The sequence below is a fragment of the Netta rufina genome, assembly GCF_964035555.1.
Source record: "Netta rufina genome assembly, chromosome: 4".
Taxonomy (NCBI): Eukaryota; Metazoa; Chordata; class Aves; order Anseriformes; family Anatidae; genus Netta; species Netta rufina.
Window position 1 is genome coordinate 33,463,071 of NC_140127.1, and position 26,995 is coordinate 33,490,065.

Below are 26,995 nucleotides of genomic sequence, written 5' to 3' on the forward strand. Positions count from 1 at the left end.
GAGTAAGCTGATAGTGTATCATTGTCAGTGCACAGCTCCATGGTTCTTTTTTTCTCCCTAAGCTTTCTTTCATTTGGGGACTTTTTTTATTTGCTTGCAAATAAATGTGACATGTCTTGATAGTTGTCCTGTTGCAGGCTTCAGAAACCAACTGTAACAATAACAGCTAAAATCAATAGTGTGGATTCTGGCTATATGGATCTCTGCGTGATTCCTTTTTTTGTTGTTTTTGTTTTTGAAAAGAGAATGAAATCAATTCTAATTGGGTTTAGCTTTATATTCAAGAAGTGTAATTCTATAACTATTGATTTGGGCTATACTCATTTGGAGAGTAATAAAAATAGGGGCAGATAAAGAGAATGCATAAAATGTTACAGAACCATAGAGCGCAACGATGTTTCTATTTTTAATTCGTATAATTTGTCTACCGATGACCTTCTTTCTTCTTTTTTTCCCTCAAGCATAGCCGAGTCTTTAGGGAAAATCAGTACAGATGGAGATTCCAAAATGGTTCTTGCAACAAAAAGACTTCTTGGAGTCAGTTTCATTCTTCCCTGGAATAAATTTGCTAAATCAGATAAAAATCCTTTTATACAGGAACCACTTCTTTCAGAGGGTTATATTTCAAATTAGTGAACTGCAAAAATAGTAATTAACCTAAGATGTTTTCTTCATCCTACTGCAATGTGAAAGCCGGTCTAAGTAAAAAATGTAAGATAAGATCTTAGGTCATTCATAGATCTAATCTATCCTAGAACAGAAACTACTTTGAAGCTTGTATGCCAAATTTCATATAAGCTGCAAAGAAGCAGACATTTGAATAATAATAATCCGAATAGCAGACGTAGTTTTTCACTTGAACTGTGCTTGAATTAATATTGATTATTGATTTATTTTGGTTATTGATTGCAACTTCTCTTCATATACTTTTCTTTTAAAGTTTCTCCTTACCTTGTAGTGTATTCTTAAGTATAGTTATTCTTGCAAGACAGAAATAAGAAAATAATTTTGCATATTTATTCTTAAGTTATACACGAGTGCTTTTATTTTCTGTTCAGATGGGCATAATTTACATTAATGATATACAAACAGTGTGCTCTCTATGTATACAAAATGGTAATGTGTATGTTTTGCACATATATGTGAAGGTATTGTAGAACTCTCACAGCCTTATACATGTGGAACAGCTAAATTCACTGTTGGGTTTCCCAGTGATGAATGTGAAGTACACTCATTTTTCCAAATCCTTTATGTCAAAGTCTGCTGAGGAAATGCATGGCTATGGATTCCAAAGCATCATATTTCTTGCATTTAAGATTTGCATTTAATAATTCCATGTTCATCTATGTATTTGTTAGTCTTTGTTCAGTACTTACCTATGTTGGTGAAAGTGTGATATACTTTTTAAATCACACATATATTATTTGTTTCTTTTTATATTCCTATTTTTATGTAGATATTCAGCTATTTTATTTGCCTATTGCAAAATTTCAGGTTTTATTCATTAAATAGAACTTGTCTTGAGATAGTAAATAGAAAGCATACAATCAGCAGTAATATCAAAGTTCTGTGTACGCTGTTAATATTCTTCCACTCTAACACTCTTTACTTTTTCCTCCTAAAATATCCAAAGATGTTTCTGGTTGTTGTCCTTAACATTTGCTTAATAGTGTGTGTGTGTCCCTTCCCTCCCCCCAACACACAGAGAAGCACACAAGTTAACAACTCTGTCCAAGTTATTCCACTGTCAAATGGGTTTTAGTGATTTAGTTGAATCAGTAGTAGAAATAGGAGTTATGCCTTTATGGATGTAAAAGATACTTTTTTGCTGCTAACATAATCTGGCATCTGCATTTGCAAAACACCACATCTAGTATTTTCCATGCATGCTGATAATCCTCGTTACAAAAAAGAGCACGAGGAATATGATGTGCTGTTATCTTTATTTACTTATGTATTTATTTTTATAAACCTTGTAGCCTATTGGAGCTTTGAACCCAAAGAGAGCGGCATTCTTTGCTGAGAGATACGAATCATGGGAAGATGATCAGGTTCCAAAGTTTCACTATGGCACACATTATTCAACTGCAAGTTTTGCACTCACGTGGTTATTAAGAATTGTAAGTACATCTTTTATTTTTTTTCTCCATTAAGTTATAATAAAAGCAAAAAAAAAAAAATAGCTAGGAACTAAACTAAAACTAACTTTTGAACTAAAACCCAATGGCATAGGAGAATACTGAAATTTTTGAATAATTGTAATCAATACCTGATTTTGTTTTTCAGGGATAAATGTATTCCGAAGTTGACCAGAAGGTTTTAATTTTATGGTACATACTTTTCAAATCAGTAAAGTTTTTCCTGCTTAAAAAATAATGTTTAGTATACAATCTTAAACTACTTTAAACATGGTCAACTTTCCTTCCTTACATATTTTCTGATTGGGCCATAGAATCTTAGAATCATTAAGGTTGGATATATTGTACATTTTTGTTCCGTAATGAATGTATTTAATTTTTACCTCCTAATGAGATTAAATTAGTTGTTTTCTGATGCAAATAATTTTTTAAAAAATATTTTGCATTTTACATGGACATAACTTTTGAGATGCTGTATATTGATAATATATTGGTTAAACAATGCATTTTTCCATAAAATTGAAAGGTGATTTATCTCCTAGAAAGTAATTTCTTTGGGAAAGCATTAGCAGTACCTCATTAATTAAAGCTTGTTCAAATGGTACAAGCATACATAAATCCTTGAAGTAATTTATAGCACTTAGCTAATTTCAAGCAATTACCCACTAATATGTGCTTAAGTGTTCTTTAACTTAGAGGGGCTTTTAAACCTCTCAAACATTTTTCTTTTCAAAATAATAAATTACGTATTAAACAATAACAATTATAAAGCTATTGATATTGAATATTATCCTTTGTATTAATAGATTACCTTGAGCAAAATAAAATGCATACGCTACATGCTTCTTTTAAAAAAATCTAAGGTAAAAATATCGAGCTTTTTCATGTTTTTTAAAGCAATTTGTGTCGCAGTTGATTGTAGCTCTAGCCTGTAAATATTTATTTCATTTGTATTTGCTTTATTTTATCTTTACTTTATATGTGTGAGGAGTAGGAATTGGGAATTAAATATATTTTTTGAACAAATAAACATCATTTTGTATTTTTCATTCTTGGATAATAGAATGAACCTTTTGCAATTAATCTTGTGTCTGCCAGAAGAATAGCATCATTAATAACCTAACCAAAAAAGAATAATAAATGTCCTGACATTTCTACAGAAGTACATTGTTATTTTTAACTATTTTAAAAAATATTTTAGGAACCCTTTACAACACTGTTCCTAAATCTGCAAGGTGGAAAGTTTGATCATGCAGATAGAACCTTTTCATCTATTTCAAGAGCATGGCGCAACAGTCAGCGTGACACTTCTGATATCAAGGTAAAAACTTTCCTGAAGTCTGTTACATTTTATACTGCATCTCCATTTGTTGTAGCTATGATCGTAGGACCACAGCTTACTACAAAATGGAAGGCAAAAGATTGGGAGTGATCCTATCATTTTGGAAACGATGAAAGAGAAATGACACGTAGTTGTTTCCACAAAGATTTTATCTTGAGTAGAGAAACAAAGGGCTACAGAAAGCCAGTGACTGAAGATACTAAGATGAAACATAGAATTTAGCATCATATTGAAGCTATCCTAATAAGGGCACTGGGCCTGGGAACTTGTGAATGAATAAGAAGTAGTTGGGAATAGAAGATAAATTAATCTGGTAATTAGTCATTGTGTGGAAGGAGACCTAGAATTAGGTGGGTCAAGAAGCTAAGACAGGAGCACATGGAAATTCCAAGGGCAGTAGTTTAGATAGGGTATTGAAGTTAAAGAATGAGGTAAACAAATAGATTCTGGGATCTGAGGAATATTTTGAACTGGGGAGGAGAACGAAAAAGAAAAGCGTGCTGACAGTGGTGGGAAAGCTTTAGTGACCTCAAATCCCATGAAAAAAGAATGTTTTTTTGTTTTTTTTTTTTTTTTAAAGTTCTGTTTATACAGGATGGAAAGGTATAGCATGAATGAAATCAGGCTGACTAAAGAAAGGCATGCAACTAGCAAGGGACCTAAGTAACATGACATCATTCTATAGCTATAGCAGTGAGGAGACAATTAAAGAAAGGGTTTATCTGCTGCTTAGTGAAATGAGAAAATTGTAAACTGATCGTGCTGAAAAACTAATGTCTTTCTTCCATCTGTTACTCCCCACCAAAAAAAATAATCAACTGTAGCAGTTCCTAGCAGAATTAATACCACAGGTAAAAAGATTCAATGTCTGTATCAAAATGAGAAACAGTAGTTTATAAAATAAAACCACATGAGATATTTTCAAATGGACTGGTCATTATGAGCTTCTCTATCTTGTACATACAACGCCAGCAGGCAAAAGTTCAGATGTAAATATGGTTTCTCTGAGAAATGGAGAAGAAAAAAGGTAGCAGTGGTGGATAAATGAAGTATTCAGTTTTTAAAAAAGAAAAAACAGAAAGTCAAGAAATTATGAAGTGAGTTTAAGTGAGGTCAGTGAAAAATATTTAATCAAATAATCTGGCTGTGTTTAGTACCAGGAAGATAACAAGGAGATGAGCAAATGAAGCACATATCTATCAAGAAGAAATTATGTCAAAGCAATCACAACTCCTCATGAGAAAGCTAACAAATATCACAAGCAGAGAAGCAGCAGCAGATAATCTTAGTCTTATCTGAAATACTACATCCATAGTTGGGGCCTAGTTGGAGAGAATCCAGACTAGAACAATGATGACAAAGTAAGGTCTTGAAAATAAAGTGCAATGAAAGATTGACTAGCTATGCTTGTTTTTCTTATTAAGAAGAGAAGATTGGGGAGGTACTTAAGAGTCTTCTACAACATAGTGACTGTGGCAAGAAAGAAGGGAAAAATTTCTGCTGCCCATGCAGAATAGAATAGAATAGAATAGCTCAGTTGGAAGGGGCTTTCAAAGTCTTCATCTTGTCCAACTGCCCGACCACTTCAGGGCTAACCAAAAGTTAAAGCGTATTATTGAGGGTGTTATCCAAATGCTGTCTGAACTCTTGACAGGCATGGGGTGTCAACCACCTTTCTAGAAAGCCCATTCCAGTGTTTGACCATGTTCACAGTGAATAAATTTTTTCCTAATGTCCAGTCTGAACCTCCCTTAGTGCAACTTTGTGCCATTCCCATGCTTCCTGTCATCAGTTACTAGGGAGAAGAGACCAGCACCTCCCTCTCCGCTTCCACTCCTCAGGAAGGGAACTTAGTTCAAAATGGACTTATATATCCAGGAGATTTAGATGAGATGTAAAAGCATCCTTTCTAACAGAACTAATAGATAGATGAATGCTTCCCTGGCAATTAGGGAGAGCTTTTCAGAAATGCTTAGGTACCTTTGGAAAATTATGTATGTGCAAGTTTGTACAGCCTTAAGAGTCATCTGTACTGTTACAGATGGCCCTTTGAAGTCTCTTTTAGCTTTCTGGGTTTGGGAATTGCCAAGAATTACATTATACTACTGTGAAAACTATGAGTGAAAATTTACGTTGACTAGAGGAGTCTGTTCATGAGACTGGATGAGCAGCCAGGAAGTGGGATGCAATAGGATTTCCATAGGACAAGTTGAATGAGTTAGAAAAGAAAAAGTCTGAAGATGCATGGAATCATCTTTGTTGGAAATATGTGTACTGCCAATACTTCACTACAGCTGTGAAAAACAATTTTCCTGATACTCGTTGTTCAGATCCACCTGGCAAGTGTTTGTGAAATGCATGGCTGAAGTGTCCCATATAGCTTTGCAAGTTTTCTACATGCAGAATTGCAATGTATTAGCTTACTACTGCTGTATGTTTTGCACTGCTGTTTTCTTTTGTCAAGAATATGTGCAATCAGAGCAGTAACTTCCATAGGAGAAGATCTGTAGCCTGTTACAATGTTTGTTCAGTAAAAAGTCTTTCTTTGATTGTCTTGCGGTGTGTGTATACATGAACTCATGCATATACTTGGGAAGAAGGCAGGAGGGAGACAGGGAGGGAGTTAAATGAACATGAATCCCTTTGTTTTTGGTCTCTGGTAGAGGAAGCGAAAGGTTTCACATGTTTGTTTACTTTTTCTTTAGAGTTCCTTTTCCACTTACTTTACAGCCAACATATATTATGAAACATGACTTCGATAAGTTTTAGACTTACTCCCTGTAATCCTGGAGTATCATTCTCTGTAATCATCTTATGGCAGTACTTTCTCATGGTCTGTCCTGAAAGGTCTGAGAGTACAGCATTTGTTGCCATCTTAGTGTACAATATTGTAGTGAAGCAAATGCTGTTTTCTGATTCAAGGTTGAGCTCTGAAATGATTTCCTTATAATTCTTGACAAGAAAGTTTCTTTCTGCAGCCGTAGAGTCAAAAGGATGGTCTCTCTAAAACTAAACGAAGGGAAAGGAAGCCTGCAGCGACTGCTGTCATCAGTAGAATTCCTAACATTTCTACGTTGTACATGAATAAAGAAATTGTGTATAGAAAAGCTGTTTAGCTGTGTATAAAAAAACTGGCAAGAACTAGTGTGACCTACTGAAAGTACTTGCAATCTGCAAGCATTAATATGTTAATGATTATTCAAAAGTCTTTGAAATCTAGTTTTTTCATTCTTTTCCCATTCTTTTCTAAAATCAGCTTTTTCTCCTACTGTCTAACTTTGGTCCAAGATTTTGTCCAAAAGAATGTACAATTTTCCTTTCAGCGCTGTGTGTGGAAGAATGTATTCTGTGAGCACAGCTCATGCCTGTCTGTGAAGACTATGTAATTGTATGCAAAATTAAGATTTTATCTCATGTTATTTTTAACAAAATGAGGCACTTGAGGGAGTCTTTACTTTCTTCATATTTTTTTTAAATGAAAGATATTTGCTTGTTCTCTTATTTGAGACATCATGTATTATGATACAATCATTAAATGTTTTTATAACTATATCTTCTCTATATCACTTATAGTCCAATATTAACCGAATGTAATTGGCATATTGGAAAAAAGGTTTAGAAAACGACTAAATAATTTTATTTTTCTTTTACCATAAGCTCTCTAGGTTTCTTTTGATACTTCTACAACTGATGAAAGCCTAGCAGTTTAATGCATTGATTTGTAGAAATGCAAAGGTTTTGTGAAGCCACATTTAAGACCTTGAAATTGGCAGGCCATAGTACATGCTATTGTACGGGGGATGGGTGGGGGAGTGACAAAAAGGAAAAACACGGGTTTGTTCCTGTTTCAGCTGAAAAAATCTTGAATATTTAGAACCACTGAGCTGATACCTTAAAAAAATTATTTCTCCTTCCTTCTTGTATGATGAGAATGAATGTAAATTCCTGATGCTTTCTGTTTTAAGATTATTGTTAATCCTAGTTGGAGGCATCATATACTACAAGGAGGACTAACATGAGCTATCTTTGGAAGCAGCTCTTGTTTGGTATCACACTTCCACAGAAAAAGCCAGAGCACATGTGTGGTCACATCCAATCTTTGTCAATACCCTGTGAAAGCCTTGGATTGACGATCAAAGCAAGAAACTAATGCTGCACTATAGTATAACCTTTCACTGAACCATTCAAATTTTGATTTCAAGAGGTGATATGTTGCATAAAATTTAATTTCCTACTATTCATTTATTTAAGCAATTCAAATTAAAAGTTCTTTGGAAGTTTTCTAGTGTCTCACTACTACTCTGTCATTGTTAATTACTAATTAGCTTAGCACTGATGCATTTACAATATTAATCATGTATTAACTTAAAAGTTAAATCATAAATTTAACTTAAATCTTCTGCACTGAAGAATATTAAATGTATTTTAATTCTGTGAAAGTATCATTTAGTACCTTTTAAGTAATGGACAGGCATCCTTAATTCATTTAGTTTCTTCTTGATTTATGTGGTTAGTGTAAACAATCCTGGTTAGTTTTGTTAATGTTGTATAAAACACAAAAACAGATAGCCTGGCAGTGCTTGATTGCAAACCAGTTTAGTATGGGGCTTGTATTAAGTTCCAGAATACTGAAGTTAAGCCTGTCTGCCTGTTTTTCTGTTACTGTTTTTCTTTGTTTAATGTGTAGATTTGTACATATTTGTTCAGAAGTAGTTGTTACTTCTGGTTTGGTAGCTAACCCATAGCGTTAAATTGATTTGTCATTATAATTACTACAATATACTTGCTATCTTTGTTGCTCTTTGCGTGTATTTTCTCTTTTCTAAGCGTAGTATTTGCCATTTTCTTTCCATGCAATACATAGATTTTGTCAAGATAGGTTGAAATTCTCATCCTGTCCACCAAACTGCTTGTTGCCTTCGTAGTGTCATCTGGAATTTTATTACTGCATCTTCTATGCCAGATCATTAATGGGATTATTGACTGGTATTAGAAGCAGGACAGACCCCATTACCATGTCTTCCCAGTTTGACAGTGAGCTATTGATAACTGCTCTTGGAATATGGATTTTCAGCCCTGGTACTCCCACATTATTGTAACCTAATCTCATCTCAGTTTCTCTACTTTGCTTATAAGAAAGTCATAGGAGATTGAGACAGTCTCAGAGGTTTTTCTCCAAAGTGAAGCAACGTCATGTTGGCAACTCGTATTTATTGAAACAGGCTGCCAAACATATGCATGCCTAAGACACCCTGTAACCTGATAAGCTTTTTACATATGCTTTGCATTGTTTTATACTTCCCCATCTAATAGATGGGCTTTCAGAAGTTACGAGGAGTAAAGTTGCTGCCAAACTGGCAACATTACTTTAGCATAAGATAGATTTCATGTCATATTAGTAGCAAGGTAAATGATGTCCAAGAGCAATTACTAGCAAAATTCAGAAGTAGATACATAGTGATTCAGATTTTTCACAGTAAACTGTATGCCTGGTGTAGCAAAACCTTTAACTTATGATGTAGACCTTTGGTTTTCGTGAAAGATTTGCTTTCCTGTAAAATCGTGCCAAGATGCATAACAGGAAAATACTTCTCTAATTAAAAAAGTAAAAAAAAAAAAAATCTGTCAAATCTGTGCATGGTAGTCTGTGGATATAGCAGTAGTTAAAAATGTAGACATATGGGTTTATGGATCAGAAATTTCCATCTGATAACTGTGGTCTACTTCTTTTATACCCAGCCATAATTGTACTGAAAACAAAACAAATACTTTGAATATCTGCTTCAATCTTTTTCTGGAGCTGTTGAAATAACCTTCAAGTAAGGTATGGATAAATTTGCTGAAGTCCAGAGCAGAATGACCAGAGGTCAAGAAAATGGGACAGTGATATAAAGATAAAGGTTTTAGGTTGATTACTCTGGAGAAAAGAGGAATGAGGGTAGAAGTGTAAAGTGCTTTGCAGTGCCAGGTCTGATGCTTTTATCCTGGTGGGGATTTTGGCTGGTGGGTGCAGTGGCACTTTGTTTCTGCTGAACACTTTCTTGTTCCAGTGGGCTGCCCTGCCAGACATGGTGGTGGATCGTGGGCAGTGGGCTTAGTGCAGGAGGGGAAAGATGGTCAGACAGTGCTGCTGGGGATGGATCTTTTTGTCCATCAGGTAAAAGCCGTTCTTGCACATTGACACATGTAAAAAAGGGCAACTGCAATTTATATTCAATCTGAGTAGGACAGGAAGTGGGCTCCAGCTGCAGTAAAAGCAGACCAGATGTTAGGAAGACCTTCTAGTGGTTGGGATAGATGAAGACTAGAAATTCATAGAAAACCCAAGACTAAGGATTTTAAGAACAAGTCAGAGAAACATCTTTCAATAATACCTAATTTTATCTACCTAAGATGGACAAAGTGACCTCTCAAGGTTTCATCTAGACCTTGTTATGATTCAGTATAGTCCGTTTTTTCTCCTCAGTAATTTAAAGAAATTAGAGGAAAGGAATACAGTAATACATACAACTTTTTTTTTTGTTTGTTTGTTTTTTCCTCTTTCTTGGTCAAATTAATCTGAACTACATGTTTTTCATAGTATATAAGTATGGTCATCAAATACCATTGCATATTTTTTTCTATATAGCATCAGTAACAAGTAAAATAATTTTATCTACATATAATTCATATATTGACCAACAGGATCTAAAGTGTAGTGAAGATGCTCTTTTTATGCAATAAATGGTTGAATTCATCTACTTCTTGATTGATAATGAATAAAGTACTAATTGAAATTGTTATATATTTCATTAAATACTGAATGAACACCTGGATTTGTATAGTTCTTTTGGGTAAATTGTAAGTTGCTGAACATTTTAATAATTTTTTTTATACTAGGAAATATTTAAAATATTTTTTGGAACCTTAACGGGTGTTGAAAAAAATAATTTCTTCGTTATCATTCATTCAATTTAGAAATTGAATTGAAACTTGCTGAATTATTTTCTTTAAAAATGAGAGTATTTCAGGCAATGACAAGGGAATTTTTTAGTTAAACAAGAAATAACACACATAAAGCAGATGGAGGAAGACCTACAGGTACACAGAAACTGTATTTTCCTGCTACCATGAAAATGATTATATTGAAATGTGATGAAAAAATGAAATTTTGAATATAATGTAGTATGTTGGTATGCATTTTTGAATGCTGTTTAAGTACTCTAACAGAGGAAATAGTGTGTGGCAGTATGAATAAGAACCTAGACTTCTAATATGCATTTTTATTATTCTGTTTGACAGGTTATATATAGGCTTAATATTGCTTAATATGATTGTCAAATAATTTAGTTTGAAAATCTGATATCTTATAAATGTTTTAATATGGTTAGGGAATCTATCTCACTGATTCTAGACACCTTTGCAGATCATATAACTCTGCTTCTAAGCACATCAGTCTATTACTTTCCAAACAAAAATAAAAGAATGAAATAATATTTCATTACATTTAAGAGACAAAGTATCTTGCATAGATTTAGTATGCTTGGTGGCAAACATGATAATAAATTACCAGTGTTAAACTGATATTACTTGTTTATAAAGAAATACCTTTTTAGTGAAGTTTCCTTAGAAATTGTGTTTTCTATGAAATTTTTAAGACAGTGTTTTAATTACATGCATAATTTTATGATTGGTTTAATACAAATTCTGATATAGCAGATTTTATCTTCAAAGTTTTTTTTTTAAACAAAACAAAGCGACAACAACAACAACAACAAAAAACACACTGCAAATGCTGTGTGATAGATTCATGTAGGTATTCACCATGAGCCCTTTCATCAAGTTTAATGAACTCAAAAGCATGGCAGAAGGAGTAAAGTATTGCCCATCATAAATATTACTTTCTCTACCCCTTAGAACTGGTGAATTCTAACAGAGGAATTTCTGAAACTAATTTTAAACATTTGCATGAAAGCGAGAACTTCAACAAATAATATAGTTGTTTTAATTTTTCCATGAAATCACATAAACAAAAGATATGTGGGACAATTTTGCAGTTTGTATACATGTGCTGAGTACATAAAATGTTAGAAGAGATACAGTAGAATTAGAAAAAATACAAAACCCAAAATGGCTAGGCAAAAAGGAAGACCACCAGAGGGAATTAATCTAAATTTACTTTTGATTGCAAAAAGAGACCAATGAGGAAAAATGAGATGTAGATCTATAATATCTGGAAGGACGTTTAGAAGACTGAATAAGGAACTACTATTTATTGGTTTTCTCAATCATCCATTGGAACTATTAGGAAGTGGTTCTAAAATAGCCAAATTCCTTTGCAGATGGAATTGCAGTGTGGAAACCATACTTAAGGATTTTAAAAATCAGAAGCATGGATTAGTTCATAACCAATTTAATAGTAAGAAGCTGACAGAATCTATGCATGAAAAGATTGTATTTGTCCTGTGTTAGTCTTCCAGTCCTTGTCACAGTCCTTGTTCTAGGTGACTATACCATACTCAGTGGTCCTTCAGTCTGGCCTCTCATGACTGGTCTTACGTTTTCACACTGTATTTGTGGGAAACCACAAGCAAATACCTACCACTCTACCCCTTCTTCCCCTTCCCCTCTTTCCCCTTCCCCCCCCCCCAAGGGCAAAAAAGTATATTCGTTAATCTTTTAAATTCTTTCAGGTGTCCAAAAAGTTCCATTATTAATGGAGTTACGCAAGTGAGTCAGCAACTTTTGTTTTAGTGTCAATCTATGTATGCGAGGTGAAGGTTTCAATAAAAAAGTTAGTTTCATTATTACTTGTATTTAGGAGTTTGAGGGTTTGGTTTATTTTTCAATATAGGAAAAGACCCCACAAATAGAATTGAGAAGGACTGTTAAGGACTGTGATTGGCAAAGACGTGAAGAATATTTGTAAAGTAGATAAAAATGTAAATATTTTATTATCAGGCTTATTACAGGTTGAGGAAAAACTATTGGCCTTTAACTGATGTAGTCATTTACATCTACGTACAGACACTGAAAATTGGAATTAAATACTACTAAGTTAGACTGGCACAGTACCTCTGTTCACACTCTCTTTTCCCAAGCATGTGGTCAAGATAACAAAATCAGATAACAGAGGAAGTCCTTTTGTTAAAATGTGTCATTATGAAAAGTGAAAAGCTTTGCAAAAACTCACTTCTATAGGAATGAACAATGCTTTATGGAAAGCTTCTAATAGTCAAACTAACAGAAGGTACTGATGATTTTTAAGTTTCCAGGCTGCATATTGTTTCTGTGTAATCTAATGAAAACAACGTGTGTTCTAAAAAGCCAAATGTTTTCTGATCTTGAAAGGAACTAGTGAATAGCTGTACATATATATATATTAAAAATATAAAAACATCAATAACATATGTAATGAGCTTATGTTTTAAGTATTCAGAATCATGGTATGGTTTCATATTTGTGGTGCAAGCTGGTATCGAATTAATCATCCAGTGTCTTCTTTTCTTTGTTAGTTTCTGTCTGCGATGATAAAAGCTACAGAAACTTCAGTGTTAGAGAACTTTCTTTCTTATAAGGATTTATCCATGACACATTTTTGTTCTTTCATTTATCCTATTAAATAATTTCAAATCTCTTTTTATCAAGTACTTGTCAAGCGTTTGGTACAGAAGCATGTTTTACCCTGCCTAGTTAATTAAGGTGACTGTAAACAAAAAGATGTACGATTCAAAGCCAAGCAGTGTTTCACACAAGGATGGAGGTGATAATAGCTTAATTCTTGCGTGATCTTTCCTGTCTTTGCCCTGGCTACTTTGGATTGACCTTGTCCACAATCTGATGACCTCCCTATTGCACTCAGCCATTTGGAAAGTTGCTCATGCCATCGCTGGCCCTGAGGGTCTATCTGGGAGACTACTGATCCATTGACCCATGTCAAGACTGGGTTTCTGATCTACTGAGCTTCTGAGGGAGCTACATACTATACCCACTGTAGACAAAGCCAGTGGGGTAGTGTGATTTTTTCTACTTCTTAAGTAGCATGCAGTTTGTGCTTGCTATATGGCAGACCAATTTTACACCAGTTGTTTGCTATGAAATACAGTTCCTGAAGCAATTACATGTATTGATCCTTTCTTCACAGTAGAAGTAAATTCCCTAATTTAGTGGGTCAGTTTTTCTAAATCCATCAAATTGCCAAGTTTGTTGGGTGTATTTAAGTCTCAACATCAAGTTCCCCTCAAAATTTGCCTTTAAAATATAATAAGGGCGGTTACATATATGCTGTGTCATAATAGGCTTTCTCCACTGTTGTTACACCAGGATTTTGTAGACATTTATAAAAGTCTGTAAATAGGGTTCTGAAGCCATTAATGTATATCCTTGTGCATATTTTACAAAATGAACAGCAATTTTTGAAGTTGCATATTTGACTGCAAAACAGAGAAACATTCCACTTATTCAGGAGAAAATCCTTGTTCTTTTGAACTTTTTTCTTTGTTTTGTTTTCGTGTGTATGGAATTATGCGTAATTCTTCCCTGTAATTATAGACTGGACACATACTAGTGATAACTGCCTTTTAATGGAAGAAGGGGATTGCCTCGATTCAGCTTTGACTGTTGTTTTGTGTTTTATTTTTTTTTTCCCCTCAACATATGGTGTAACTTCAGATAATTTAGACTTGACAGAAAATTTATTTCTAGGCATTGGATAAACTGTAATAGCTACTTTCACCCAAACTTCAGGCTGCTGTTTGTGCATTAGCACTTCAAAGTTTGGATTGTGTTAAAATGTAAATGTTTTCCCAACTTCTTAACATCTTCAGTTGCCTATTACTTTCCACTAAGGATTGTTTGTATCATGTGATGTTCATTACTTTAGTTTTATAAATTTCTCTCTTGATAATATGCTACCAAAAGCAATGTTCTGACTTTTTGGCTTTATAACATATAGTGTCTTAGGGTTGTGGTGTTTTTGTTTTATTTTGTTTTGTTTTTGTTATGTTATAAGCACTGTAAAGATTTATCATACATAAAGGCTTGTATTTTAGAAAATATGAAAGAATGGATTTCTCCCTTCTGTGTGTGTGTGGAGGAGAAGGAGGTCTATTCTGTCTCTGCCTAATGCCATTCTAATAATTATTTTTTAACATGACAAAGTGCGTTCTATGACAGAATTTATAGCATGGCATTGTTTTTCATTTATATACAGGAATTGATTCCTGAATTCTATTACCTCCCAGAGATATTCGTCAACAGCAACAATTACAATCTAGGAGTGATGGATGATGGAACAGTTGTGTCTGATGTTGAACTTCCACCATGGGCCAAAACCCCAGAAGAATTTGTTCGCATAAACAGACTGGTAAGATGTCTCTCTTCTATTGTCTGTCAAGAAACATTTGTCTTGCAAGCTTTTTCTGAAGTAGTTTGGATCTTTGTAAAATACAGCTATTTATAATTTACACAGGGCTATAGCTGAAATAATCAGAAGGAATGGTAGATTTATAAGTTTATAGAAGGAAAAAGGCATATAGTATTGCTTGTTCTTTAGAATTGCTCAAAAAAGTTTGAATGTGGTCTAAACATGCAGGAGATCTTATCTTGTTATTTTTATTTCAGCTCTTGTAGTTCTGAAGTGCTAATAATATCATCACTTTACAAAAGAAAAAGCTTGGTAATCATAGACATTTTTCACTCCAGTTATTTAAATGTAATTTCAGCGTTGTTTTTTATTATTATTATTTTTTATTTAAGTATCCACTTAACTCCAAAGTCCAGTACATGCCTCAGGAGAGAAGGCTGCATTTTAAATCTCTGCCATCTCTTCTCTTTCTTCCATTAAAGTTACATTTTTCAGAACAGTTTTTACAAGGAAATCAAACTGAATTTTCCTTTTACCTGCTTCATTCCCCAAACATGTGTTACTATTCTCTTCCCTGTTTTGGAAAATCCTGGTGTTAGCATTTCCTGTCTTCACTGTGTCCTCTGAGCAGTGTAATGATTTACAGAATAGATATTACAGTGTCATTGTTGGCATCTCAGCACATTCTCAAAGCTATTACATTAGACTCGTCACAACATGGGAGGATTCTGCATCAGTGGCACTCTAGAAATAAATTGGAGAGCCTTTTTAAAATGAATCTTGAAAAATGAAGCTGCAGTTTTCATGTAGTAGTCAGCTACTTCTTTACAGCTAACTAGGAAATACTGAACTAAGGCATGAAATCTCTCAGAAACTTCACAGAAACCAGACTTAGACATGATAATTCCCTGATATCCTTAAGCTAGAATATGGGAGTTGAAAAAGTCATACTGTTGGCAGAAAATTGCAGCTCATGTTCACAAAAATGCAGAGTAGTCAGTTCTGAACAAAGCTGTGATTTATAAATTAACAGTATGCTTTAAAGTGCACTTTTACTGGTGATATGATAACTATCTTCAGCGATGTTGTTTGGCCTATGATTTTGCAGACTACTGATTGTGAAGATCTTAACATTTGCAGCAGTTGTAGGGTGCATCATAATGATCACAAATTGTGTTAGGTGAATTCAGCATTTGGCTTCATGTAGAAGCATGTTCAAGATGTATTTAAATGGCGTATAAAATGCATTAACATTTAGCAGGACTACTTGGCAAACTATATTAAAACACTACTTCTGATTTTACAGTTGTTCTGATAGATCAAGTTTGGCATGTGTTCGCGATTCAGGATAGTCTGAGAAATGAAAACCTTTGTTTTTAATCAGACTTGTCAAAGGCAGCCTTGGACCCTGATCTCTCACCACTGTGCTTTTTTAGCTGTTGCAGAAAATATAGTTCTTACCCAATTAATTACAGTTCTAACTTTTGCTACTATGAATGCAAGCTATTCTCCAGCTTGTGCTTCCTCCTCTTGTAAAATTTTAGTTCTTAATTTTCTTTTCCTGATTTTTAACCATGGTGCCAGGTTTTTCTTGCCCTCACCTGTCTGTACTTTCTGACCTACCTGTCCCTCATTCTTCCGTCATTTTCCAAAATGTTTGCTTCTAGTGTCAGCCTTTCTTGCAGCTCTTTGGTATCTCTCACATGGGTTATGTTCTCCAGATTAAGCGCTTCTTCAGCAGGAATCAGATGAGTTTCGATAACTACTGTTAAACTCTTGGGCACAAAATGTAAAATCCCTTTAAAATCTTATCTTAGAGAGTAATAAACTAATTCCATAATCCAAATGTATATATATATGTTTCTTTTTATGGACAATCTACAATAAGCACATCTTTATTTTGTCAAATTCTGAAAGAAGCAGTTCAGAAAATATTATGAGGGAAGTGCTGTTATGTATCCACTCTTTCATTTAAAGAAAAAGTAATTTGGGGATTTGAAAAGAGCAGTACATTATCCATTGTATATTTGAATGATGAAGATTAAAACTACTTTAAATTATCATTTGATAATTTTCCTCAACATTACTTATGAAATTGGAAGATCCTATTTATTATCTAAATATAATTAATGGTTCCTTCTCATTTAGGTTATTTTTCAAGTAATTGTTCATCAGTGATGTGACTTTTGAAACTATTTTAATCAAAAAGACTTTGCTAGTAATCTGCTCAAGGTCATAACTTGTGCTGTGAAAGTAGAAGTTGTAGCACTTGTCAAGTAGAGTACTTGAAGAACATACAGAAGTTACCATAAATTAAGGTTTTCAGAAACAATTTTTGCAATAAAATGTTATTTTTAAGCATTGCATAATTGAACAAAGTAGAACTTTTTTTTTACAACTTGAGTTAATTTTGAAATTGAGAGATAATTATGAGGCGTAATGTCTTTAAACTAAAAATAGGGTAGATTTTGATTATATATAAAGAAGAAACTCTTCCCTCAGAGGGTGGTGAGGCCCTGGCACAGGTTGCCCAGGGAAGCTGTGGCTGCCCCATCCCTGGAGGTGCTCAAGGCCAGGCTGGATGGGGCTTTGGGCAATCTGGCCAGGTGGGAGGTGTCCCTGCCCATGGCAGGGGGCTGGAACTGGGTGGGCTTTAAGCTCTCTTCCAACATAAACCATTCTATGATTCTATAATAATTTGTCAAATGATAGTATATTAAAGTGTATCAAACAACATCCGTTTTGGTGACAATTTATGTCACTGGTATTGCTCCTGTATTTCAGATATCAAGTTTTGGTCAGTCTGGTAGCATTACATGTAAACCTCAATGCCAGTGAATTGTGTTAACAACTTTTATGTGACAACCTTATTCTGGTGGTGATGGCCATGTTAGTGCTGTTATGGATGATGCCCTCTGCAATCTGCTGTTTCTGCTGTGGAATAAAACTGAGAAAATCACATGTAAATATTAAATTGCTCTATCTTGTTAATACTTAATGGATTTGATAACCTCAACATCAAATTTTATTTTTGAGTAGAGTAGGAGTGTTTAGGAGGAATGCTTGAAGCTCAGTTTCTCAGAAATACTGTCAAAAAAGCTTGCTACAATGTGTCATGGGCTGATTCATTCAGTTAATATTTCCTTATAGCATCCTGTTTCAGACAAAATAGTGATTATAGCTTACAAAATGAGCACTTAAAATACTATCACACACAGATATTTTTTCCCTTTGCATTTCAGTTTACCTCTTTAAGTCCACAGATCTTATACAATGATTTGAGCTCATGAAATGCATACTACTTTGATCTGTGACCTTTTTGTGGTGCTAATCGGGTTCCTGATATCATTATACCTTGCTCATTAATCATATTTCCTGCAGCCCGTCAGCCAGCCAGACAGCCCAAGCCCCTGTTTGCAGCCTTGTGTTGGCAGGTTTCTGCTTTTCCAGATTATTACAGTGTGATACTTTGGCTTCTCATAACCAGACCCACATCAAGCTGTGTGCTACAATTAAAGTCAGATGGTCCTCAGGTTGAACAGGGATATACTGTTGCAGCTGTCTGTCTTTCTGGAACAGACCAGCACGGGGAACAGATGATATGTAGGACAGTGCGTAATAACAGCTTGTACAGTACTGGGTCAATAGCAGGGGTTCAGAACATTAATTGACAGGCTGATAGCTGATTTAAAACTGATTCCCAACCTATTTTTAATTCTATAAAGTAAGTATTTTAGTTGAAATAGATTGTTGTGTGGCTTCTGTGCTTGCTTTGGGAGAAAAAGCAGAATGGTGTATAATTAAAAGTGGATTTTGATTGATGGAATGTCATGATGAGCTCAATGATAGCTTCAGGATGTCATTCTGAGCAATACAAAGAAATGTAAAATGCATGTATTGCTTGTGCATATTTTTGGTACTTTCTATTAGTTTATGATAGCACAATAAAAATTATAATGGCACAAATTCATGAGAGGGAGGGGGAGATATTTTTCTCTGAGTAAGTCAACAGTTTGATGGAAATGTGACCAGGTTTTTACTGAAACAGTCTGAAACATTAATATACGTCCCTAATGCTCCGTATTGTTTTTAATGCCATAGAGTAACTGCTAAGATAACTGAAAATATTTTTCAGTTTTCCTAGATACAGCTGACAAAAATTGTGCTATAATTGCATCCTTATATATGTGTTTGTGATAAGACTTACAGTATTAGTTTAATAATTATTTTTTTATTTTTTTTATTTGAAAATGACATTAAATGATACCTTACCTTCCTGCCCCCTCACAAAAATATCGTAATGCAATGTTCTATTGTATCCTTCAGTATTTCAAAGTGAGTTATGCTATCTATAGGCCATTAGTATTTGAGCAAAGGGGGGAATGCTACTTTTATCTGATATCTTAAGTGAATAAATAAATAAATCTAATTTTGTTGTTCATCCATGTTTCTGAGAGGCATATAGGGCAGAGAAGTGTAAACTGGGCATGAAGAATATAAAGAGGTTGTTCAGATATTGTTTGGATACAGAAATCTTTGGCAAAAATTATAGCAGTAGTTGATACATTTTTTTCAAACTTAATTATTTCAAACTTAAATTTTCTGGGGTCTTTTGCTAGCTTCAAAGTCCAAGTTATGTTAGCTCTCCTCCTTCAGAATACTTTTCTGTTTTAGAAATGTAAATTCACCTATTGCAGTTCGTGATTTCCCATTAGAGTTGATATAAATTTATCGTGAACAACAGAATAGGCATTTGCAAAGACCAGGCACAACCCAAAGAAAAGTCACGTACTTCCACAGGGAGTCAGGAGTCGCTAAAAATCCAAATAAGGCAATTACATTTGTTCTAAACAGAATATTAGCCTATTTTGTCCTGTCTTTGAAGGTTGGATGTCTGAATAGGTAATAATTAATTTAAAACTATTAATCAGTTGGTAATAACTAAATTTCACACAGCTTTGATGAGCCTCAGCTTTTTGGGAATTAGATTGCTTCAATGATAATAACGTTGTTGAGGTCCGTCAAGACAGCTTTCCACAATATATCTCAATTTAAATATTTTTAGTGCTTTATTGCAGAGTTAGTCCTTCCATGATTAGCGGTTTATCCATTTTACTCAATATTGGGGAAAATGCAAGACAAATAAGAAACATGATGAGATTACTGTGTTGGTTTGAAAGTTTTGAAATCCAATTTTCATATAATTGAAAATGTAGTGATTGGAAGCTAGGATGCTTTTTGATACAAATGAAAGCCTTAAATACATAAAGGCAGTATAAACAAAATTTATCTTGACATAATAAGCACAATGGAGAGGAGGGATAGGCCAGCCACTCACCCAAACTCAAATTTGAGAGGAGCAAAGTGAATCAGTATTAAGAACCACCAACTGGTAAGAAGGATCTACGATCTGAATTAGAGGATCATTATCTGTCAAATATGATGCATTATTTCTTAGCAGAGGCTACTCCACCTTATACCTGAAACCACTGAAAAAGCAACATTCCCTGCCAGCTAGCACACCAACAATACTCAGAACTGCAGTTTTGCAGAGAGTCTTCTTCCATGACTTCTTCCATTCTTCTTCTTCACTTTCTTCCATGGAAAGTGAAATGATGTAAAAAAACAAGCTGGTTTCAAAACCATTATGCTACTTGCAATCTATTAAAACTATTGCTATTAGTCCAGTAAAGATGAGGTAGGACAGTGCCTGCACCTTGGAACATACTGGATTTTTGTGTTCCATTGGAAAAGTATCTTGATGGTGTTTTTCCTATTTCCACAGCAGTGTATCTCCAGGTGTGTAAGGTGTATGTTCTATAGCAAGTGCTGTAGAAAATCATGTGGTTATGAACAGTGTGAATTAAGGCACGAGTGCAAGTTACTAGTAATAGATTGCTAGATGACTGGTAGCATATTGGTGGATTACTAGTTACATATGTCAGAAAGAAAAGAAGAAGGCTAAAATGGAAACCAGGTTAACTAGCAGCATCAGAGCTGCTATTTGTGCAAAACATACTTTGAAATTGTGGTTTAAGCAGGATTGGGTGTAATCTTAAACAGCAAGAATGCAGGTTGGTCTGTTTATACTGGGTGATGAGGGTGCTTCTGGCAATACAAGCTGGTGTGAAATGTGTACAGTATCTGAGCATACAGCAGAAGAGCGGAAAAAGAGTAGCTCTGTGAACTCATCACTTGAGCTCTTCTAGGTGGTTGTTGGCATTTTGGATGTCTGTTTGCTCAGAAGAGAGGTGATGGATCATGGTGAGAAAGAAGAGTTTCAATACCAGTTTTTTGAAACTCTTCACTTCATTGGATGCATATGCTATTGAAGTGTTACACTCATTTGTATTTCCGATTTTTGGTGATTTCTTGTGGCTTTTCTGTGGAATCTACATCCATATGCAATGTAAGATTTATACAATGCAATAGTCTCTGAAAGGAGGACATCTATCAACTCTAGAAGCATTTTAATTTGTTTAAAAAAATCAATTTCATAGATTTATAATAGAAAAAGTAGTTTGGAAAGTCATCTGTAACTTTGCACTTCCTAGCAAATACTTGTACTTCTGTGCCACATACAGACATTTTACAAGTGTGCGTAATGCATTTAAATTAAATATATTTAAATGCAACTTGACAATGTATCTTAAAACACTGTGCTACGTTTATTTTATCTTGCATTCAGGCTGAGTCTATGAAGAAAAGTTTTGTGCAGGAGGTAAGAGTCCTTGTATCAGGCAAATAAGAATTTACATTCAAAGAAATCTCAGAAACTTAACAATCTAATTTGAAAAGTTGTCAGAAATATTATTCTTGAGTGGAGCCACGGTGTGAGACATCTAGCCTAGTATATTTACAAGTTTGATGTTGTTTGACACAGTTTTTTCTCATGTACAAAAACTAGGCATTCCCATAGTATTGGGAAGCACAGGGACTGCACCATGTAAGTACTTAACGGGCAGAAAGTCTCTTGAACATTTAAAGAAATGTAGGATGAAGTGTAAATTTAATAATCAGTATACCTTCTTTCCTCTAGCAATGCTCCTATGAATGGAGCATGAATTTCTGGTCATTATCCAACAATTCCTTTAAATTTGTCTATACCAACATTGGCTTACACCAGTTTGTTTTACTCCTGACCTAAGTGGTATATTCACTTAATTGTGATAATATGCCGCTTACACTCATTTCTTACTGACCCAGCTACATGTATAACAATTCTGTAATCAGTATATGTCACTGCAGGATTTTTTGCACTGCTAGAATTACTTCCTAAAAGACCTTTGATGTCTTCCATACAGAAATATTTGTGTGCAGGCTAGAATTGAGAAATAATGAATAATTGTAAGCAGTTTTGATTTAATTATATCATGTGCGGATCTGATTATTATCATAGAAAGGGAAGGTAAGTAGACCCTGATTACTTATTAAGTACCTTTTTCAGATCTCACCTGAAGATATGTCTAGCTTAGTATTAGTAATGCCAACAGAACTGCACTTATGTGAAACCAGTGCAAGTGAAAATCTGATCTGTGGGTATTCTAAAGGAAGAATAGAAGGATCATTCAATATAAGATATTTTCGAAAAGTAGAGAAGAAATATTTCTAAAGGAATATGATTTATGGGGTACCAGAAAATATTTTGAAAACCTAGGAATGATCAAAAGTAGACTAATTTTTCTGTGTGTAAAATTGAACGTTATATTGACTCTCTGCATATAACTTATTTTTATTGACATACTGTCTAAGAAGTATGGCCAGAAATTCATGTCTACTTAAATCCAATTCTGTTGGAATATTGTTTTAACTAATTTTCAAATAAGATTTTGGTTTTTATTGATTTAATTTGTAAAGGAGATTACTATTCAAAGAAAGTCAAATATAGTCTCCAAGAACATGAGGGAGGTAATGAAAAGTGAACTTGAGACATGCTTTTGAACAGAACTTGTTTTAAGAATGCTGAAAACATTCAGTTTTGGTTTAACACACATCAAAATATGCTAATATTGGAAGGTGGGGTTTGGATAGTATGTGATGGAAAAACATTGAAAAGGTGTATCTATAGGACTAAGTTAACATACAGTAAAAAGCAAAACTGTAGTGATGTAAGTGGTGTAGAGATCTTTTGCCTTTACAGTGAAAATAGTAATCTAGGTAGGACATCGTCATTTGTTAGCAAAAGCATTGATCTCATTTATAGCCAATCCAAATTGCAAATAAGAGGGAAAGTAGAGTTTGTAATTTTTTTTTTTCTGTAATAATCTCTTCATTATATCTTGTTTGCAATTTTTACTCTCTTTTTAAACTCTGCCTACAAGTTACTTTATAGAAATTACAACTACAGTCTGGACTTCAAGACTGTAAGCAGAGCAAAAGTAAAAAAAAAAAATGCGCATGCTTACATTTAAATCATTTTTGAAAGTGTAATAGATGCCTGTTTTTCTGAAGAAAAAAAAAAAAAGAAGGCTTAATGAAATCTTGGAGTGTGATTTTCTCTTGGAGTCTGTCTGTCTTTGCTATAATGGAAAGTAATTACAAAAATCTAAAGTAGCTGGTGTCAAAATTTGCCAATCTTCATCACTGAAGATGTTAAGTAATTCTGGCATAATTCTCTTACATTGAAAAAATAGTACAAAACATTTTAAAAATTCTTTAAATTACTTACTAAATCATTGTGACGCTAAATGATCAGTAAGGCATCTGTGTTAGGGAAAGTCTGAGACTAAACATAGAGAAACTAAGCAGGAGAAAAACGGAGAAGTAGAATATCAGCACAAATATCAGTACAAATATTTTGAATGAGAGAAAAACGAGCAGTTAAATAGTAAAAAGAGCCAGGAATCATATAGAAGAGTCAAGAGTAAACATGTGAACTAAAATTAGGGATATTCAAGAGAGTGATGAGATGCTGATTTTTAATAGAGTTAAAGATTTTATTATAGCCAAGATAAATATTAAAACATGGAGGAGAGTGATACACAGTTGAGAAAGATTACAAAATGCTAAACAATACCAGTTTGAGCATACGCAGGTTTTTTTTAAAAAAAAAAAAAAAAGAGAGAGAAAAAAAAGAGAAAACTAAGGTGTGTAAATTCACTTTTATCAAAAAAAAAAAAAGTTGTTTGGAAGCAGTCTAGACAATTATATTTGCTTTCAACTCTTCTCTTGTTTGATGGTGTAGAACTGGTGTTTAAAAGTGAGTCCATGGAGGACATTAACGTTATCACTGTGTGAAATGAAGTGGGAAACAATTGTGTTGGTGCCATTGCCCCATTTAACAGGTGTTCACTAAATCTGTCTGTCTTCCCATTTGTCTGTTCTCCTAATGCTGTTGCCGGGCGCTTCCTACAAAGTGTTATAAGGGATTCTTTTGAAAATGTATCAGGAATTTTGATTAACGTGGAAAAATGGCATCAGGAGCTCAGTATAGGGAAGAGAAAAAAAAAAAGTTTGCCAGTTATGGCAGTTTCTTACTTGATTTAGTAGGAGTTACGTCTGTGATTGGAAGTTGCTTTGCAAAGAAATATCAAAAATTATTCCGCCTGCAAGGTGAAATACTGATGGTCAGGATTTCCACACGACAGAATGTACTGGTGGGAGACCTGGTGGGATTGGTGTGTTGTTGCATCTTTTTTTCAGTATTATCTGGAAGTCTAGTTACAGACCATATGTGCAAATATTCTGGTAAATTTGAATTTGATGTGCTCTTTGTTTGAAATAAAGGATTTCTGATCATTCAGAATGTAGAGAAATTTCCACTGTAGGTATTAGGAAAGAATGGGAGATTCTGCTAGCATTTACATATGTGGAGCTGTGGAGAAATAAACTGAGAATTTGTGGCCTTCAGCTGAAGTAGGGGAGGGGTCGAGAAAACATGGCCATCTGTGCCCTATGTGGAAGGATACAAAAAAAGTCATCAGGGGCTTTGCTTTCAGTGCCTTTCTCTGGCAAGGCTCCACTTTTTGCAAGCCTGGGTTGGGGAACAGTAATGTTGCTAAAACCATCTGGGGTATGGAGAAAGCTTATGACAAATGATATAGAGGCAGGAAAGACTCTCAGATGAAGAAAGTTTAGCCTCCCTAGATGAGAGGAGAGTAAGAAAAAGCATAGAAAATAATGAACAGAGCTGAGAAGGTGCATCAGGAAATGATATTCTCTATTTTATAACAGAAGGATATAACCGTTGTTCGTGAAAAATAAAGACTTGCTACAAGGTAGTTTTTTTCAGAGAGTGGTGTGCAGTTAAACTCAGGAACATTAAGGGTAAAAATAGGAATCAGAAAAGAACTGTGGACTTATATAAAAATAAATAGATTATCTATTTTATTAGGCAGTACAAAACATGTAAGTTGCGATACAAGATCTTACATTCAGTGGCTAAGAAGCCATACAGGAATATATGAGCGTTTCATAACAGAAACAGTACCCACCTCTTCTTGCTCTGATAAACAGAAGTATGTTTTTTCTTAACAGTATCATTAAATGCTACCTAAGCCCTGTACAATTGGTCCTCAGCTTCTACAGACAGGAGTTTGAAGACACTTCCACAAGACAGGATTTACAGGGTATGCAGCTAAGCAAAGTCCTCCTTCCTGTCCCTCACCACATTTCCCCATCTGTGTCTTGATTCAGCAATGTTTGTGATGCTGTACTACAAACTAGATCACTTAAATGATTTTTTTTTTCCTAACCTGGATTATTATTTCAGTTATCTATTTTACAATATTGCTCTACTGGCAGTCACATTAGCACAGACATTGGCATGATTAGCTGCAGTGCCATGTGAGTACAAAGATTTTGAAATGGAAACTTCTTTAACTGTTCTGTCTACCAAAGTCAGAGTCTCAGGAAACTGCAGTCAGCAGCACAGACATGTAGAGCTAGGCAAGCTCCAATCAGCCGTGTTTCTGGTATGAGTTTAACTACAGCAGCACAGTGCTCTGCAGGGGGTATCATACTGCTGCGTGAGGAAGTGTAGTGTCAGGCTCGTGATGATTATGCGCTTTTGCAAAAGCAGTGGGTGGAAACTGATGGAAAAGGCTGCTACACTCTAGCCCATCTGCTCAACATCAGTGTCCTGCTAGATGTTCTTCACATCTGCCAGTTGTTACCCTTTAATTGGAAGTTCAGGTATAGCCCTTTTGGTTTAAGGAGAGGCCAGTCTATAACCCATCAGTCAAGTAGGAGGATGTATTTAGCAAAACAAATGCAGGCTTTTGGTAATCAAGGTCATGCTCACCTGAGTAATTCTTGTACTGGGCAGTCAGTTCCTTTAGTCAGGTGGTCTGCCCTTAAGTAAGCAAGGATTCTGAATTTCTTTTTCAGTATTTCTTTGTTTTTGGAAGTAATTTGAGAAAACACATCTCTTAGGCTTCAATTTTTACTCTCAATCCTTATTAACAGGGTGTATATGCTAGCTGCTAGGTACCCCTTTAGGTACTTACTTGCAGATCTCTTGAGTTGCATTTGTAATGTTTACTAGGTATATAGTCAACTACAGAACCAAATCAAGTAAAAGACTGGTTTTAATGTCCTTAATTCAGTCTTGCATAGCTACGAATACTTTATACTCTGCAGTTCAAACCACTGTAACATTTCTGCTTTTGAAACGTGAAAGTTCCCTCTACTATAGAAGACTTTGTGGAAACAAATTTCCAGTAGAATTTTTTACACCTGTGCTTGTGCTTACCTGACCCTTTCCAGGTAAGTTTAAGTAGTTGAAAAATGGTTTAGCTGTCTAGCTTGGTTCAGTTAGACCAAAATATGCTAGAGAGCTCTCATTTGCTGGTGTCTGGAGCAAATCTGAGTAGCAGCAGCTTCTGGCAGAGGGGAGCTTTAATGAGCAACGGAGGGCAGGTGTATCTTCCATTAGTGCAGCTGCTTTGTAGGAGGATATTGCACAGTGTCCCCATAGAAGGATAAAGTTTAGGTTAACTCAAAGAAGGCTCTAGAACCAAGCTAGCCTGGATTATTTCTTTTTGGAAGTAATTTTTCCTCCATCTTAAATATGAAAGTTTGAAAACGAATCTCCGATATAGTAATAAGATGAAATCTATCTATCCCTCAGGATTTATTTTTTTTTCTTTCCATTCTGAAGCTCTATTTCCTCTTTGGATTTTATTTAGGTAGAATAGTATTGCTAATAAAGAGCAACAGCTTGTAAAGCAA

General features: G+C 34.6%; 1 protein-coding gene across 5 annotated transcripts in view; it reads left to right on the plus strand.

Annotated features, from left to right (window-relative positions):
* Positions 1-26,995, plus strand: part of LRBA (LPS responsive beige-like anchor protein) — a 392,983-nt gene that overhangs the window by 280,266 nt on the left and 85,722 nt on the right. For all 5 annotated transcript variants that reach the window (XM_084285540.1, XM_084285542.1, XM_084285541.1 and 2 more), the window contains 3 exons: positions 1,980-2,120; positions 3,340-3,459; positions 14,672-14,824. In XM_084285540.1, the coding sequence (XP_084141666.1) occupies positions 1,980-2,120; positions 3,340-3,459; positions 14,672-14,824 (414 nt within the window). The remainder of the gene's footprint in view (positions 1-1,979; positions 2,121-3,339; positions 3,460-14,671; positions 14,825-26,995) is intronic.